This window comes from Neofelis nebulosa, chromosome 3 (assembly GCF_028018385.1).
Source record: "Neofelis nebulosa isolate mNeoNeb1 chromosome 3, mNeoNeb1.pri, whole genome shotgun sequence".
Classification (NCBI taxonomy): domain Eukaryota; kingdom Metazoa; phylum Chordata; class Mammalia; order Carnivora; family Felidae; genus Neofelis; species Neofelis nebulosa.
Genome location: NC_080784.1, coordinates 36,300,366 through 36,319,126, shown reverse-complemented (window position 1 = coordinate 36,319,126; position 18,761 = coordinate 36,300,366). Strand labels below are relative to the sequence as shown.

The 18,761-nt window shown below is 47.2% G+C and overlaps 2 protein-coding genes across 12 annotated transcripts in view; both read left to right on the top strand.

Annotated features, from left to right (window-relative positions):
* Positions 1-3,796, top strand: part of PPP3CC (protein phosphatase 3 catalytic subunit gamma) — a 99,835-nt gene extending 96,039 nt beyond the window's left edge. For 3 of the 6 annotated variants that reach the window (XM_058720360.1, XM_058720366.1, XM_058720362.1), the window contains 2 exons: positions 1,573-1,602; positions 2,959-3,481. In XM_058720360.1, the coding sequence (XP_058576343.1) occupies positions 1,573-1,602; positions 2,959-3,179 (251 nt within the window). In that variant the 3' untranslated portion in view covers positions 3,180-3,481. Of the gene's footprint in view, positions 1-1,572; positions 1,603-2,958; positions 3,482-3,585 lie in introns of those variants that run through there. The other 3 variants (XM_058720363.1, XM_058720365.1, XM_058720361.1) reach the window with 2 other exon arrangements.
* Positions 3,797-3,937: 141 nt separating this feature from the next.
* SORBS3 (sorbin and SH3 domain containing 3) overlaps positions 3,938-18,761 on the top strand; it is a 33,097-nt gene continuing 18,273 nt past the window's right edge. For 2 of the 6 annotated variants that reach the window (XM_058720351.1, XM_058720352.1), the window contains exon 1: positions 17,968-18,085. Coding sequence is in view for 4 of the 6 variants with exons in the window: in XM_058720350.1 (XP_058576333.1) it covers positions 14,065-14,550; positions 17,968-18,085 (604 nt within the window). In the remaining 2 variants the exon portion in view is untranslated. Of the gene's footprint in view, positions 8,179-12,346; positions 12,502-14,063; positions 14,551-17,563; positions 17,721-17,967; positions 18,086-18,761 lie in introns of those variants that run through there. The other 4 variants (XM_058720356.1, XM_058720354.1, XM_058720355.1 and 1 more) reach the window with 4 other exon arrangements.

Here is an 18,761-nt window from a genome sequence, read left to right as displayed (position 1 = left end):
CTATATCAAATTGTACACTTTAAGCAAGTGAATTTTATGGTGTATGAATTATATTTCAGTAAAGAAAGATATTTAAACAAAGAAAATTTCAATAAATATAATAAAATAAGAAAAATATATATAAATATAAATAAATAAAATAAACCAGTTTCTCAGTTTTATGGGACTATTCTTATAATGTCCTTTAATGCAGGCTGGTATCTAAATACCCAATGCAAAAAGCAGTTCTAGGAGGACCCAAAACAGTGCAACACTAGTACATATTTTACCACATAGCTTTTAAACTCCAATTAGAACAACAATCTGTATACAGTTTCAGGCTGCACTTTGTTCGTCAGCTTTGTAATAACACCAGTGATATACTGTTTGAAGGCACTATCGTTTTCTTGTGAAAGTTTATTCTATTTGAGGAGATTAGGGAGGGTGTGACATTGCTTTACCACAGGCCTACAAATGGTTGACATATTTAAGCACTTGATAAATTGATTCCAAGTTTCCATTTTTCACATTGTGATAGGAAGTTAACTGTCAGTTCTTCCAGTTTCTCCTCTCTTATTGACACGTAAAACTTCAGGACAGCAAACTGTTACTGTTCATTATTCTTTCCTGACTTCTTTTTAAAAATTGGTACTGGAGGAACTGAGAGGGTTCTTCTAGTAGGATCTTTCTTGCTACAACCTGTGACCTTTTCATATATTCGAGTTTTTACTGTTTTAAAAAGATGATACTAGGAAACTTACCTGTTGGCACTAATTTTTAAATTGCTTCCTTTTCCATCACCGAAGGAGAAGGCCTTAGTAATTGGCCTGCCCTCCTGCACAGCAAATAGAAGCACAGTAAATGGAAGCCGTATGGGTTGGAAATGTCAGCTTCTGCTGTATCTCTAATCCCAGATGGCAGGTGAATTTGTATCCAGGATTGAGTAGTTTTATCCCTTTGCCAGCTTAGTACTCCACCCCTGGGACAAGAAATAATCGCTCACTTATAACCCACGTTCCTTTCCCTTCCAAATGCTAGTCTGTTATTCAAAGGCCATTCATTTTTTTATTAAGTAATTAAAAAGGACAGTTGGACCCCACATAAATTGCTAAAGAGCAGGAAGTAGTTTTAAATAACTGTTTTGAATAGGTCCCAGCAACAGCTCATTTAATACCATCTGAGCTGTTAGAAACTAAAGAACAGTTGTAATGTTAAATTATTTGACTCAAGCTATTTTGATACGTGAATGTCAAGACGTAAATTAGCAGTTGGCTATTTAAAATAAGTAAAGCAACATAACTCTTGGTTGTTTGTAGTCAGCTTGACTGACCCATTGTCTTAGCTATGGATGCCATTAGTTTAAAAGGTTCCCATGCCACCTGAAATGTTAAAAATAATAGACCCTCTCCCCGCCTCACATTTCCCCGCAATTTAGTTTCTCGCAGCAATCCTCGCTTCTCTAGTTGACTTTTGTTATGAATGGGAATAGGCTGAGGTGGGAGCCTGGGATGTCTGTGCTGGCAGCAATGCTGTTGGTTTACTCACTCTTTTTCTGTCTTCATTTTTGCATGCCACTGCTCCTGCCTCTTACAGCCACAGTAGAAGCGGTAGAGGCCCGGGAAGGTATGGCCATATTCCTGTGTTAGATGTGATCATGTGTCTGTCTACTAGTTTTAAAGAGCTGTGTCAACATTTGAAATCTTCAATTATTGCATCGCCAGAACTGTAACAGTGAGAAAAGAATTAAGTATTTCTAGGCATGCTCATAAAGTGTTTCCTCAGTGTCCTGTATTGGTGTTCATTTAAATGACTTTCTCCACAGCTGAAGTCCTCTCTGGGCTCTATCAGTTTTTGTTTTTTATTTTTGTAAAATGTTTATTTTTGAGAGAGGTGGGGAGGGGCAGAGAAAGAGGAGAGAGAGAATTCCAAGTAAGCTCTGCACGGACAGCACAGAGCCTGATACAGGGCTCGATCTCATGAACCTTGAGATCACGACCTGAGCTGAAATCAAGAATCAGACACTTAACCAACTGAGCCACCCAGGTGCCCTTGGGCTCCATCAATTTTAATGCAATGGCTGAAGCTTAAGCAAGTGGTCATGAGGGATCAAGTGGTTTAATCCAGTAGCCCCTCCATGTGGAAGTGATTTCTATTTGATTACTAGAGACTCAAACAGGTCAGCTTCTTTTTCTAATGATTCTAAAGGACATCAAGAACAGAGTCAAAAGTAGACAGGGATTTAGTTTAATTCATTTCTGAGGTTGCACTAAGGCAGTCAGGCTAAATTATCTTTGTTTCTAAGAAAACAAGTTTCAAGTAACAAATCATCTATGAATCTGATGGTGAAAATCATTGGAATTGATAAACATGTGTTATAAATTTAATTGTTCTGTTAAGTAAGGTGATTGAAAATGGGAAGGCCTTCCCTTGGTGATACAAAAATTCAATTAGAAAGATCTCCAGAAGCTCTTTTTCAGATGGCTTTTAACTTACATTCAGCTCCTGGTTGTGCAAGACAAAAAGCTGTCCTTCTAAACAGAAAGATGAGCTCTTATTGGTACTTTTTTTGTGGCCAATATGGTGTTTGTGCTAAAGTTAACTACTCTGTTTAACGTGTTCTGTTATTCTAGCATTGCCTTTTTTTCTGACACTCAGCATGTTTTAGGCCCATAAGAAACTCTCAAATGTGTTACGGTTGGGAATGAACCTCTTAGCCATTTGTCAGGCGTGCTTCTGCCATGATTAATTACAGAGAGCTTCTGTGAAAAGTACTTCCACAGTGTCAGCTGCCCTCTGAGCCTTAAGGAAGCAGTAGCTTCAGACAAGTCTGATTCAGATCAAATATTGCCTGTTTACCTTCACCAGACGTCTGCTCCAACCCTGTATGGTACTCTCTATGGAGGTTGCTGTGTGCTAGCATGCTTTAAGCTTGTTGCTTTGCTGTCTAACTGAGCTCCTCCCTTTCCTGTTTTCCTGTAGCCATCAGAGGGTTTTCGCTTCAGCACAGGATCCGGAGTTTTGAAGAAGCCCGAGGACTGGACCGAATTAACGAACGGATGCCACCCCGAAAAGACAGCCAGTACCCTGACGGGCCAGTGAGACTGCCGGCACAGCCCAGCGCTGCACACAGGAGCGACAGGGGGAGAAGAGCCAACAATGACACAGAGCCCTGCTGTGGCACAGGTGGATCGAAAACTTAAGAACAAATTTTATTTATTTATTATTGGAAAACAAAACAAAAACAACTTTAACAACTTAAACCTGGAGGTGCATTCATATACACTTTGCATTTATGCTGTAAGAAAGGTGACCATTTTATAAATTGTTTTTAATTTATGTTTAATATATATAAAAAGTGCATCTGTTTTGTTTTTCCCTTTTCTTCCTAATTTTTAGGAACTGATCTGATTGTCTGATACATATGTGAAGTCTTGTGCTACACAGGGGACCTTCCCCTAATAAAAGGGCCTTGGAAACCTCCACACTGGGCTTCTGACTTGAACTAGCCAGGCTTTTCTCCTGTTCTTTTGGAAGGTGATAGCTTTCATTTCAGACTAATAATAGTTTTTCAAACATAAGAGGGTTTTTTCTTTTCCCTTTCTACAGGGTACTGTTGAAGAAGATGGCCTGGATTTCACTGGCTAAAACTACTCTTCTTATGGAAAACTTGATTATAGGCAAACTTCTCAGTGAATAACCCAAACCCAGTGATTTTGAGGGCCAAGGAGAATGTTTTCCATATAACCTACTTTCTTCTGGACTCTCAATTCCTTTTAATATGTTCTAGTAAGACAAAATAAAAAGCAATGAGAGATTTTCTTAGAATTATTCAAAACCTGTTCTTCCAACCATGGGCATGGTTGGTTTAAACTTCCCTTAGAATTTTGGAGGTTTCTTATCCCAAATCCTTTTGCTTTCATTTTTGAAGCCCAGGTAATTTACCCAACTGCAAAGGAAGCTACGTTTCTAAATATTTTATAAATGTCCTCCGTAGAACTTTCAAAAATAAGAGGTATTTGTGTCCTTCTGTGCGATTGTATCAGCTATTGCGTGTGTTCTCCCCATTGTCCTTATATTCCTGTGTCAGCATTTTAAAAACCAACTGGGGTAAAGGAAACTGACTAGGGTAGAATGATCCCCTTATGAATTGGGAGTCTTGCTAAAGGACACTGGACAAGTGAGGATTTCCTATTTTCTGTATCAGTTACTGGGATGTTTCTCCACCTTACACACACATTAGGTTGAACTGTATGTCAATCTCCATCAACAAAAACAAGTGTTCAGATACAGTGTTTGAATAGTCTTCTCAACAACCATTGAGTGAAAGAAATTTTGGTTATCCTTGGGCTCCCATTTTTGGTTTAGCCTGGTGACAGGTACCATGTCGTAATGCTCATTTGTCAGCTTTGCAGTGAATGTCCATGTCTGGGCAATACTACACCAAAGTGCATATTTACACAGTTCTTAATATCATTTGGCATGTAGGAGTCCAGCATTGAAGCAAGCATCTCAGACAGTAGTACTTGATGTTGTAAGCTTAAAGGACACCAGAAACCTTTTTCAAAGAAAAACCCACAATTTCACTAGAAGAATGAGGATTTAGCCCATCTATCTATGTTTCCCTATACCTTTTGCTAATAACAGTTCCCAATTTATGAGAGAGAAAGCATGTTGAGGCTTGGGATCTGGTGGCATGGATTACTCTGTTAATAAAAAAAAGATAGGAAGGATATGGGGGAAGGAGATAAAAGACCTCTTACTAGGTTGTGAGTAAAACCTGTGAAAGGAGGGAGACAAAGTCTTGAATAGTTTCCTTTACCGATGGTCATTTCTTTATATTCAAAGAGGGAATTCATCATCTGCATAGCCTCGTACTCCTCCCCCCCCCACCCCAGTCCCACTCTAGAAGGGACACTGTTTTGGAAATCTCACCTAATAAGAAGGTCACTCCACATGACAGTTGATGGATGGGAGGGAATCCCTTACCCCTTTCTCCTTTTCTTCTAGCTGAGGCTATTGTTATACATATATAATCCACAGGTAGAAACCACTCTTAAGGGCTTCAGTCAGCAAGTAAGTAGTGAAATAGTTACTACAAATCCTTACAAGCAAAAGATACTGTACTAGTAAAAAGGATGATTATTTAGAAATGTCTTCATTATCTTCTCAAAAACAAGGTTTACAGTAAAGCAAGTTTCCTTGATAGAGGATGGCAAAAGACCTATACATACAGAGAACAAATTGAGGGTTGCCAGAGGGCACGGCGGGTGAGGGGGTGCAAAATGGGTGAGGGGGAGATACAGGCCTCCAGTTATAGAATGAGTAAATCATGAGAATAGAAGGCACAGCATAAAGAATACCATCAGGGATACTATAATAACGATGTAACAGGACACATGGTAGCTACAGTTGTGGTAAACATAGCATAATGTATCAACTTGACAAATCACTGAGTTGTACACCTGAGATGTAACGTGTATCGACTATACTTAAAAAAAAAAAAAAAAAAAAAAGATGGGGGGCGGGGGGGAGGATGTATTTTACAGGTACCCTGGGAGCTGTTGAGGGATCAGCCAGAGGGGTAAGAAGTCATGATTCAGGAAAATCAGAGTGAGTTGAAAATAAAGCAACAAGGAAGTTAGGTTTGAAAATTCAAATTTTGTTGAATTCTAAAGATAAAGGTATTTCTTATGTTCTGTAGAAAGCTGGGGTGTGTGTTTCAGCAATGGAGAAAGTTGTGTGGTAAACGTGTCTCTGTGTAATACACACAGCTTCTGAAAGTGAGACTGTCAGTCTATACTTTATATGTATTTACACCTGTGACTCAAGATGGTTTAGAAGGCATGTGCCTTGGGGAAGTATATATATATGGATATATATATTGTGGTAACAGGACTTGTTCTTCACTTTAGACTTCATTGGAGGGTTTTAACATATTTTCGAATGTTTTCATCTAAACAGTAGCTCCCAAGATGGCTGGCTGCCTATTCTGGGTTTGCCTTAAGGCCATCATTTCAAACAAACATTTTCACTGCTGTCAGAGCTCTGCAGTATTCCCATTTTCAAAGCCTCTTCTATTATAGTAAATCATACCCCTGCGGGTTCTAAAGATACTAAAAATACTTTTCTCTTGTTCTCTTTTACTTTAAGGTCCTTAGGGACCTTATTTTCTTCAACTTCTTTTATCTGGGGAAAAAAAACAACACTTCTTACATCAGTTCCCTAGGCATGTTGGAGGACTCTTTTATATACTTTACTGAAATATCATTTTTAAAATGACACTTCCCAAGGACCAGTTTTTCCATTTGTGTTTACGTCTGCATCATATGAAATTTCAAATCGATCAGGTGACCTTTTTTTTAAATAAAAATTTAAAAACTCATCTAACACAAGTTTAGAACATACATCCTTTTTAAATCTCTGTGTTCTGAATATTTAAGAGCAACCCCCCCCCCCATAAGCCAAGGGGTGTGTGTGTTTAATGGAATACTAAAACAAACGCCGCCTCAGTTTCTTTTAAAACCTCAAGGCAAACACGTGGTTATGGGTCTGACATTGCTGGTCTGCTGGCCTTTTGTGACTAGATATTGCCCAGCAGAGTGAAAATTGCTTGTCACTCTCTGATGGGCTTGATCTGGCTTCTTGCCTAGAGATAGAAAATCAGGCCTTCCAGGAACATTGGTAAATTTTATCTACATTTATATTGCCTTTTCTGTTTCTACACAATAGTTGCGGTTCAATGAAACAAGTTCCTGTCAATAACAAAGAGTTGATTTCTTATCCTAATAACTTAGGTATGACTTCCTGATACTGTTCAAAATAGGAAAAGAAAAATCCTTTTATTTGTTTTGTCAACAGAATATTATTATTTAATATTATTAAGGAGCAAGGGTGGGAGTTTTTAAAATTAGGTAACTTTGGGACCCTTTCAGCCTTGTCATTGTCTCACAGATCCTCTTCTAAGTAATTTTAAAACAAAGTTTGAAGCAACTGCCCTTTGTAAGAACATTACAAACCATGCTTACATGGCACACAGCTGGGCTTACTGCTCATGGTCGTTACTCGTGGGTCTTCTCCAGCCTCTCTGAAGGAGCAAGGCTAAAATCACTTCCCTCCACCCTCCTTTGTTTTATGTACATATTGTAGCTGATCTCCAGAATTTTTGACCATACTTTATCTATAAATATAAAATTGAAGTTCTTGAGAATTAACCGTTTAAGTTAAAATAATTAGGAAGAGCTTGCCCCAGGTTGACTAATTTATAGTTTTTCTTTGTATTACCAGTTTTTTTCCTCCAGTTTTTCTATTGAAAAGTATTCCTGAACCCATAAAGACTTGTTAAGATATCATTCTAGAATCCCCACTATTTATTATAGTTGTTATAGTAACAGTGGAACCCAAGTTTTTTTTCAGAGCATTATTCAGTTTTTCATATGTAGGCAGAAATGATTTCAGGGGAAAGGTGAACCCAAAGCCCCAGTTGTGGGCATGAGGCTCCAATTTCCTAAATCATTTGTGGTTATAATGATGGATAGATACCACCTTGTCTGGCACCTGGTCCACAGCTTTCCTGAAGTCTGCTATAAGAGGGAGTAAAGGGCAGCCTGGGGGCCCCCAACAAGAGCTGGAGGCCTTGGAGCTGGAGGAGGGTCTGGATGACCTGGAGGGTAGTTCCAAAGCAGTGTTGCCACAGCCCCTCTTCGGCACTGCTGTGATCAAATGCTCATAGGAAAGCCTGAAGAGAGAGCAGATGTGTATGTAGGGGAAGAAAGCTGTGTAGTCGAAAAACAGGGTTGTTATTCTTGAGTTGTACAGAGAATTGCGTTAACAGTAAAGCTTTGTGCCATTGACAGGGTGTGAAAGAGGTAACCTGTGTTACTCTGAGACTTGTGACCTGCCCTGCCTATGTCTAGCCAGCCAGAGTGAATGGGGCCAGGGTTAGCTGCCTTCATCTATGCAGTCACAAAGGTAAAGGTTACACTGGAGAGGATATTCCCTCCTGGGAGGCCTTGGCCTCATGCCCCAGCAACCTTGGCCAGACTGGCTAAATAACACCTTTGTCTGAGACAGGGTTATGCATGTTCTCCTCTTCTACACCCTCATGACAAGTCAAGGTGGCTTAAGATCAAGAAGCAAGGACATGGATGTGGACTGTCCCTCTGAGCAGCTCTAAAGTAGGGCCATGCACATTGCCTTCCTGTAAGTTCTTGCCCAGATTCCCTTCACTTCCTTGACGTAGCTATCTCCAAATAACTTGTTGTGTTTTGTTTTGCATGTTAAAGTGGAAGTGCATGTAATAAGGAGGCCTACCACAGATTTTGATTTGCAGCAGTAAAGACACATTTTTTTGGTCTGTCAGAGAACCTTTTTGAAGATGCCATCATGAGCACCTTTTCCTTTCTCAGTGCACTGTGACCAATATTGTTTTTTCCTAATAGAAATGTCAGCAGGCATTTTCTTTTTTTTTTTTTTTTTTTTTTTTTTAATTTTTTTTTTTCAACATTTTTTATTTATTTTTGGGACAGAGAGAGACAGAGCATGAACGGGGGAGGGGCAGAGAGAGAGGGAGACACAGAATCGGAAACAGGCTCCAGGCTCCGAGCCATCGGCCCAGAGCCTGACGCGGGGCTCGAACTCACGGACCGCGAGATCGTGACCTGGCTGAAGCCGGACGCTTAACCGACTGCGCCACCCAGGCGCCCCAGCAGGCATTTTCTAAGAAAGGATCCTGGTTTCGCTTCCTGAGGTGGTCAGACATAAGAGTAGCTGGTGATGGTCATTTTTTTAAAGGCTCTTCTGAATGATAGATTATGTGCTTGTGCTGAGAGATTACTTGCTTTTTCTTGCTTTCAGTTATGTTTAAGAAAATGGTGAAAATGTTATTTATTGGCAGAAGTGAACAAGTCTTTTTTGTGATCAAGAAATTAATTTGTTCAAATTTTATTGTAAATTGGAAGTCATCTTTAAAAAAAAAAAAGCACTGTTAAAATTAAATGATAACTTTATTGGCTTCCTGTGTCTTTATTTCCTTTATTTCCTGTTAGAGGCACTTATATTTGGCTCTTATCCATTTGCTCAAAGCCTAATAATTCCAGAAGTCAAGGGAAGGCCTGGTGTTTGATGTCTGGTCTGGTCTCTGATAAAGGAATCTCATCACAATAAAAAAAGACCTCTTTCCTTCACCCTCTTCAGCCCTTCCTTTAGTTTTAGACAGGCTTTGGTGGCTGCAGGGTGCTCTCCCACTCAGAATCCACTGCCTTGCCCCAGCCTCCTTCCCAGCACTCTGCCCACCACTAACTCAAGTTCCAGCTCCTTCTGCTGCTTCTCTGGCAGAGGCCACTACTTGTAGAAAAGGAAGAAAGACATCCCAGAAAATGTATAGTCTTTAAAAAGATATTAAAAATACTTTTTATTGTAGCAATTTAATAACTCTGCATATGATCCTAATAATAACAGGCATGAGTTCCATCTCGGGAAAAGTCAAAGGAGCCAGAGAGGCGTTGAATGTGGAGCTGAACTAACAAGAAAAGGAAGTGTAAGACCAGCCTTTTGATTCCTTTGAAAGTAGAACTACCCTGAGGTGCTATGGACTCAGAAGGGAAAATAAATGGAGGATTGAGGGTAGGGCAAGCACCCAGGGCCCTTGCAGAGGAAAACGTTATCTGAAGGAATTTTATCAGTTCTGGCAGTAGAGGCAGAAAGTCTAAATCGAGGCCCTGCCAGGCCTAAGTAACGCAGTTTTACCAAAAGTACGGCCACATCAGGGGCCACAGTGCAGTTTACAGGCCTAAAAACAAGCCCAGATTTCTAATAAGCTGGGTATGCATTTTGGGATCTTCGTTATTCCCCAATAGCATCCTGACTTAGCAATGTCCTTATACCGCAGCTAAACATTGAGTAAAATGAGGCAGTGTTTGCCCTTATTTCCAGAGTTGTGAAAAAAATTATTTAAAATACTGGAAATTAAGAGCTAAAATGCAAACTCATGTTTACCTCCCACTACATGGAGACTCAACCCCTACTTGACTGCCTGCTTTATGTAATTACATGGTCTTTCTGGTTTTTCTATTGTGACTTGCAGGTTTTAGGAAGAAACTAATGTTGATCTAGTAGATTCATAACAGTGGGAAATTGGGCTTTTTAATGTTGGTGCAGTTCAGGGGAAGGTTCATCATAGAATCAAGGAGTGGGAAGACAAAGTCCTACTTTGAAGGCCAGTGGACACCATAAAGTTGTGCTCTGATCAACATATCAACTGTCTTGTCTTCCTCATCTCAGTTTACCTGCACTAGGAGAGAAGGTTGATGCAGACCTACTTTTCCAGCTCCTGGTCTGTGTGCCCTTCTTTGTGGCTGAGTTAACTTGGCTGGGTTTTCCCTCTGAGGTCATCATTTATTTATCCATCCCTTATAAAACCTGCTTTCTAAAGAGCTGACAGCCATTTGCTTGCTCTTTCTTTCCTGAGAACTAAAAGAGGTCCCTCCAGCTCAGCTCTTCTCAAAGGCACCACATCTGCACGTGACACTTGTTCACTCATCTATAAAAGGAGGGAGAGAGAACAGTCTCTGATGTGATGTCAGTGTAAAGGCTTCCTTGAATATAGACTAGACAGTTGGACAAAGGGCTGAGTTCTCTCACAGCCTTCGGGCTGAAATGGGACTGACTCAGAGGACCCTGAATAGGTGTCACCTGTTCCATCCTGTGTGTGCTAGGGGGAGATCTGTGCAAGGCAGGCCTGGAAGCCACCTCCTCCATCCCCGTGAAGGTCCACTCACTTGCCCCAGCCGCCGGACCCCAGCACTGATCATATTTGACCCGTGGTGGGTATTTTTTCACTCCGCTCTGCTCTGCTGGCTTTGTTCCCCTGGCAGGAAGAGAACACTCTTCTGAGAGTACAAATAAATTTGCTCAAAGCCTAACCAAAGAATATACTAGAGTTTATCCGTGTGGAGGAGAAGAGAAGGAATAGCAGATGCCCTTCCTTTGCCTAATGTGGAAGGACTGAGGCACCGGGCCAGGAAGCCACTTAGCTGCTGAAGGGTGGATCTGAGTGCCACATTCAAATGCCAGAGTCCCAGTACTAGATAAGAAAACTCCTCAAGAAACGGGATTTCAGGTGTATGTCTTCTGGGATCCCTGGCTTCTTTTTCCTCACTTGAGAACTAAAACTGAACTCTCTGCTCACTTACTTACAATAAAAAGCTACTTAAGGGCTCTTTCCACTCATCCTTCCTCTTGGTGACACAGGTTGGTTTTCAGAGTGACCCATATTCCTGTATGAAGAGCCACCTTCTTCTCCTGAGGCTGCATGTGAAGAGCCAGATCTATTGGGAGTCTCTTGGCTAATCAGGGTGGTGGGCATGGACAGATCTCTGTTGACATGAGTGTCATGGGATAATTCACAGAACAAAAGGTGGCAGGCTGGAGGATCAGGTGGGGGTGGGGCATACTCCCGACCAGGATCAGATAGCTAGGAAAAACAGAGTAGTTATGTAACTGTGTTTACTATGGCTCAGGTGACTCTGAGAAGGCAGAGGCAGCCCCCTGACAGAAGGCAGTGCCAGAGACTGGGAAGAGTCACAGGGAGGGAGGTCCCTGTTAGATAAGGGAGTCACCAGAGGAGACAGTGTATTGGGATGAAAAGAATTTTTTCGTTGTTGACAACAGCCTGTCACCTGGGACAGCCTTCTCCATCCTTAGCCTCTCCCTAAAGCATGCCAGCTGTCTGTGGGGTTGGGCCAGCAGCAAGTAGAACTGAGGGTGGAGGGAAGAGTCGAGAAATCAGATACCTGTTTCTTGGCTAAATCTTTGGACTTTGCTACTTCCTGCTCCCCCCCCCCCCAACCCTTAATCTTCCACTTTTTCTAGGAGGGATTCTTGTCCCTAAATGTGGGCAGGAAAGGAGGAATCAGTCAAGGTTCCTTATGCTCTGTGCCCCCACCAATCTCTCATCCTCCTTGCCATGAGGCTGGATGGCCACCAGGGAACCTGCAGGGATCCTATTCTAGCTCCTCCTTGGTCTAGGCACATGGCCTAAGGCTCAGAAGGAGAGAAATTTCTACTGGATCAAGGGCAGAGCAGGTTCTGATCTGAGAGAGGTGATAAGCCCAGTAGAGTCTGGGCCTAAGTAGACAGGTAGAAGTCAGAGCAACTGGGGAGAAAGGCTCAGGTCTCCAGTGGGACCTACCCGGCCTCCTCCTACAAAGCTGTTTACTGGACTCCCTATTCCCATAGAGATGAAACTGGTAGCCAGTCCCCAGCTCCTTGCCCCTGGCGGCTACCTCCCTTTGTGAGAAACAGGAAGTGAGGACCTTTCTTTGTCAGCTCAGCTGCACCGTCTACATTAAATATTTATCTTGGAGTCCAGGTCAGAGCCCTAGAGAATAAGAGACGCTCGCTGCTGGTGAGAGAGGGTATGGCCAGGATTCCTGGAATTGGAAGATCTTCAGCTTCACCATCTTTGGAGAACAAGGAAGAACATGAATGAGATGTGGCCCTTCTTAGTCGCAAGGATTCTGACAGGTGGGAAAAGACTGGTGACAAGGGAAATGGGCACATATTTTATCCCTGAGGGAGACAAGAGGATGCTGCCCAGGGTGGGTAAGCAAGTATCCAGGCTTTAGGGGCAGGAAAATGCCCTGCTGCTTGTCCTCACGAAGTCCCAGAAGGCCTATGCTCCTTTCTGCAGCTGTCTTCTGTGGGCGGGGCTATCCATCCCCTCCCTCCCCTCAGCTTTCCTGGAGAACCTTGGATTGTTGGAAGGGGCCTTAAAGGTGACCCCGTTCAGCTCCCTGCTGGGTGCAGCAATTGCTTTTATAAAGATGCCCCATAATAAGTAGGCTTGGAACCCCTGTAATCATTCTAAAAGTTCTTTGGAAACCTTGGGCGTGCTTCCAGGTATGCACCCAAGGGTCTCACTTCTGCTAGTGCAGCCCGTCTGTTTCCCCACAGCAGTCCGGCAAACACTGGAAACTAGCAGCATGCCTGTCTCTCAAGCTTCTCCACAACCTAAACATCCCTCCTTCCTCTTTCACATGCAATATTGTTTCAAGCTGGTTCATCACACTGGGATAGCGCTTTTAACTGAATTGAGAAAAGATAAAGCTAATAGCATCAATAATGGTGGGACTAAATTTTTTTTTTTCATCTTTCTCCATTCTCTCTCCCTTCTCAAATTGGAGTGGAACGATGTGCTTGGAAAACACTCTAAAGTGCATGGTGGCCCCAGGGCACCAATCTTACACCCATAGGTACACATAAATATTTTCTTATTTTTATAATTTATCACTGATTACTCCCAAAATGGATCTGAAATTGCCCAATAACTACTTGCTGTTTGGTTGTTTTTGGGGCTTGGGGTCCTAGAGACAAGCTAAGGGCTAAGAAGTACTCCAGTCTTTCCATTAGCAGTAAAATCTACGCCCTCTGTGGGGACACAGAGGCTTGTGGGAGAGGGGAAAGAAGGGATGGCCAGAGGGGTTGGGAGCCAATGGGCGCGGGCTCTTGGGACTGGTGTCAGAGCCTCGGGAACAGCGGAAAAGCAGCAAAATCAAAACAAATACGGTGTATGGGAACACCAAGACCCTGGTAACCCCATCCCCGCCAAAGGGACCCCGCCCTCATCCTCTTCAGGGGCGCGGCGCGCACAGGGGGCCGCTCCCTAAGGCCGATTTCCTCCCGCCACCGCCCTCGGCGGTGCTTGCACGTGTGTGAGCATCCGCCCATTTGCTGGTGCACGCGCGCCTGTGTGCGTGTGTTTGTTTGCACACGCCCGGACACGCGCTTACGAAATCACAAAGTCTGTCTCCCCAAGTAGGGAGGGAGGCGGCGGGACCGTAACTCGGTCCGCTGAGCTACTCCACTTGTTGGGGTGCCCTTATCTCGGCCCCAGCCTGTCTGCATCTCGGTCCTGTCTCCGGGGCTGCTGGCTCGGTATCAGTTGCTGGCTTGACCCGGGACCTTTAATCATTCCTGCCCTCTGTCCTGGCTCCGCCGTTCAGGGCTGCCTTCCCACACGCTGGAAATGTCGCTGGAAACTCTGAGTGGCGCTCGCCAACCCCCACCCACCCCCGCCCCCCCGGCCCGATGCCAGCCCTGCGGTGGGGGCCGAGGAAGGCAGCTGGGAAACCAGAGCGGGCTCCCCAGGGACCCTCAGCGGCCCCTCCCGGCGCCGCCCGCGGCCGGCCCGGCCCCCTCGGCAGGGGGCCACAGCGTCCCCGCGGCGCGCCCCGACGGAGGGCACTCGCACGCCCCGGCCGGCCGGAGCCCCCGCCCCGCAGGCTGGAGAGGCCCAGATTGGAGGGAGACAGACCGCGCCGCCCGCCCGCGCGCTTGTCGCGGTCCTCCCTCCCTGCGCGTGCCCTCGGCCCGGTCGATCCCCCTCTTCCTCCTCCCGCGCCCTGCCTCGCGGAGCCGGTCCTGACCCGGTCACGAGGGCGGGTGGCACAGCCCGGACTTCTCCCTGCCCTCCCTCCTCGAGAGCCCGCCGCGGCCGCACCAGGCAGGAGCCGGGCAGAGATGCTCCTGCCCTCCCGGGCTTCCTCGGTCCGCGCCACCTGCTTGCTGGGAAAGGTAGGTGCTGCTAAGGGGAGGGGGCGCCGAGGAGGCGGGGGCCCCGCAGGCGGGGAGGGACCCGTGCCCAACCCGAAGGCAAGGCAGCGTCCCCCTCCCCCTAGAGTCTCGTCCCCAACTCTGGGGTGGACAGAGGTGAAGAAGTCCCTCCTCAATGTAGAAAAGGCGAAATTCGAGAAAACTTGCCCTTGTCCACGTGGACTTGTATCTGGGAAATACCTGGAAAAACGCCTAGGGCCAAGCCCCCAAGGTCAGGTCCGTACTTGGAGGTGCAAAGGAGTCTGTCAACTACAAACAGGGAGCTACTTCACCTCTTGCAGCCCTTGGGGTGAAGGACTGCCAGAATTCTGGGAGGACCCCAGAGGTTTCCTGGCACCCTCTCTGTCCTCTGCCAGGTGCAGGACCAGTGCCTCCGTGCCCCCATCTCCATATGAGAGGTCGCTCTTAGTTTCTGCTGGCACAGCCACTGAGAGAAAAAACTCAGCCCACTCTTCCCCACCCACAGCTGCCTATCTCTAGAGGATACCTGCCACAGGCAACAGTGTTGGGAAGTGGCTTGCTACACCACCAAGGATCAGCAACCCCTGAAAAACTGGGTGCAGGGAAGGGGCGACCTCCTGTCCTCCCCATCCTACCAGAGGGCAGTTCTCTTTGAGCACAGCAGGGTGGGACGGCAGGAGGGGGAAGGAGGCCTGGGTCAGCTGATGGCTGGGACTGCAGATGCTGACCTCGCATCTTGGTTTCAAGCAGTCAGCTGGGAAGGGAGGGGCTGCTGCTAGGACCCAGCCTGCCCCAGGCCTCTGGATCTCCTACTCTCCCCTGCCTCAATTTCCCCCTCAAGGGGAGGGAGAACAGCGGGAGCTGGGGTGTGTCTGCATGTTTTGCTTTTGGTAGGAGTCCTAATTGGATCCAGCTGGGGAGCTGCCCCTCCTCCAGCCTCAGCCCTCACTCCCCCCACAGCCAGGGATGGGCAAGGAAGAGCACTGTCCCCAGTAGGTCTTTCAAATGCTAGAAGAAATCCCCACTCAGAACAGAGACAGGGACCTGCCACCAGCCTTGTCGGTACCCTCCAGCCCCTGTGGCCCGAGCAGGAACAGGGCACAGGATGTAATCACAGCCCCCTATTGTATCTTCATCCCCTCTAGTCTCTGTAGACCTTGTGCTACCCCTATGAACCCCCGCTGCTCACCCCCCCACAGCTACCCTTCAGCTTACATCCTTCTGTACCCACCCCACCCCCCCATGCTCACATGTGTCCCACCCCCACGGTACCTCCCACACTTCACAATCACAGCTCTGCACTTACATTCCACCACACACAAACACAGCACCTCACAAGGCCCCCTGGCCCTTCTCATGAGCTCCCAAGCTCCACAGGCACACACAGGCCTAACTCGAACACACAGGCCAGAATGGGTCCAGCCCCGGCAGTGGAGGTTGGCCCAGCTCTGGTCCAGTCCAACAGCACATGTGAGGAGGGACAGCCCTGTTGGGCAGCCTGACCACCTTCATCTCCTGGGTGCCTGGAGTCCCCTTCTCCTGGCCAAGCCTTTGCATGAGGCAGAAGAACTAGGCTGGCCAGTCAGGTGTGCCCAGCTCTCTGTATCCTCAGCCTCTCCCTAAAGCATGCCAGCTGTCTGTGGGGTTGAGCCAGCAGCAAGCAGAACTGAGGGTGGAGGGAAGAGTCGAGAAATCAGGTACCTGTTTCTTGGCTAAATCTTTGGACTTTGCTACTTCCCCCCACCCTTACTTAATCTTCCACTTTTCCTAGGAGGGATTCGTGTCCCTAAATGTGGACAGAAAAGGAGGAATCAGTCAAGGTTCCTTGACTTGTTCAAAAAACAGCATAGGGGCACCTGGATGGCTCAATCGGTTAAGACTCCAGCTTCAGCTCAGGTCATGATCTCGCGGTTCGTGAGTTCGTGTCCCGCGTTGGGCTCTGTGCTGACAGCTGGAGCCTGCTTCAGATCCCGTGTCGTGTCTCCCTCTCTCTCTGCCCCTCCCCTGCTCATGCTCTGTCTCTCAAAATGAATAAATGTTAAAACAAAACAGCCTAGAGGATAGGGGCACCTGGCTGGTTTAGCTGGTAGAGCATGCGACTCTTGATCTTGGGGCTGTGATTTTAAACCCCATGTTGGATGTAGAGATTACTTTAAAAAAAATAAAATAAAATCTTAAAAAAAAAAAAAAGCAGCCTGGAGATGTAAAAGAAAATGGTGTATGGGGGTGGGGGGAACTCAACACCACCTCTCCATCATAAGCACCCCCCACTTTGTTCTTATCCACGGCTTTGCTTTCCATCCCACCCCTCACCAGCACCCTGAGCCCTCTGAGGCTTCAGTTCCAGGGAAGAAGGCCAAAGAAGGGAGCGGATAGTCCTTTGAGTCTAGAAGGAGTGGTTCCTGCTGCCTGGAAAGGCCCCCACACTCTCCCCCTCCCATAACCTTGGCCCCGTTGGGCAGTGGGCCGGTGGCCTTGCTGTTGTTCAGGGCCTCTCCCACAGCCCAAGTAACCTGTTGTGCCTGCTGGCAAGTCGATGCTCACAGAGGGACTGGAGGAGACAGAGGGAACTGAAACAAAGTCCTGAGTGCCCAGGCCCTCCTCTGCCAGCTGCCCCAGTTCCCTCATCCTTCCCTCTGGGGGAGCGGGCTGCACTGTGCAGTGAGAGCCCCAGAGGGGCTGGCCAGCAGGCCCGTGTGCCCAAGGCTTTGTCCAGCGGGTCTGCTCCTGGCCAACCTCCCCTCCTCCCTGCCTGACTTCCCCCTCCCCCACTCCCACCCGGAGCTCCTGCCCCGGGCCTAACAAGCAGCCCATTGTGCCTCTGAGAGCAGGCACGGGCAGCCTGCAGGCGATCGCCCGCAGAGGCCTGTTTCCTGGGTCCTCAACTCCCACCCAGCTGGCCTGACCCCCTCCCACAGCTGTCCCCTCCAACCCCCCACCCCAAGGTTGAGCCCAGAGGGCATGGGCAGCCCAAGCCCAGCAGGGCTTTCCCTTCCTCCTTCCTTCCCCACAGAGGGCACACAGAGGAGCAGCTGGCACACCAGGAGCCCTCCAACCTTGATCCAAGCATGCAGGCTCCACCCTGCAGCCTCCCCGCTGGGCTCAGCCTGGACGACTTCATCCCTGGCAATCTCCGGGCTCACATAGGGTCATCCTCTCAGGGGGTATGGGTGAGTGACAGTGAAGAGAGGGTTACTGTGGGCCCAGAGTTGATGGGGACTTCAAAGGACAGGTGGGGGAGCAGGAGGATTAAAGGGAAGGAAGGGGCAGAAGATAGCTCTAGAGAGCTTTGCTGGCTACCTACAAAGGGGTTAGGCTGACCCTCCAGCGCTCACCATGGGGTAAACCTTGTCCATGGTTCCCGCCCTTCTGCGGAAACTTTGGGCCTGAGCTGCTGCTCCTGGCCCCTCCCCACAGGTGCCTGTGATCCGGAATGGTGGCTCCAACACCCTTAATTTCCAGTTTCATGACCCTGCTCCCAGGACCGTGTGCAATGGGTACTCACCTTCCAGGAGAGATGCTTCCCGGCACCCAGGTGGGTCTGCTCCAAGATCCCCATGTTGGGGGTGGGGGGATCAGAGCTTCGCGGGCCTTTGACCTGGTACCACCCTGTGATGGGCAGGAGGGTCAGGAGGGCAATGGCAGGACTCTCAAGGTCCTGGGCCTCCAAGCTCAGCTAGCTGCCCTTCTCTGTGTGAGCACTGGTGTCCTGTGAGTGTAAAATGTGCTGTGGGAGAGCAGACCGACGCATCTCTTCCCCTCATCCTGTACCCCAGTGCCAGGGGAAGGAAGTATGCAGGGGACACAGTCTTGGGAGGCTGGGGGAGCTCTAGCAGACAATGGAATAGCTTGGATTTGGGATGGAAGTGTGGAGGAACATGAGCATATGTTGTCTGCCGAAGGTGTGGGGGCCAAACCCCACAGCAGAGCCTAGGGGCTGCTCCAGTCTGTACTCACCAGCCAAACGGAAGTTTGGAGACGCAGCTCTGAGAGCCCGTCAGCTCCTAGGCTCCTACCAGTCACCAGAGTCTGGGCCATGGGGTCCAGAAGATCCTGGGACCTTCTGGGTGCAGGTCTACCCTGAAGGCCCCTGAGGAGGGAGACCTCCTTCATTGAGCATCCTCTTGAGGCAGGCTCTGTGTTAAGTAGTTTATTCATTTGACAAATAATTGTTGAACACTTAGAGCTTATAGGACACTGAAAAGACACAT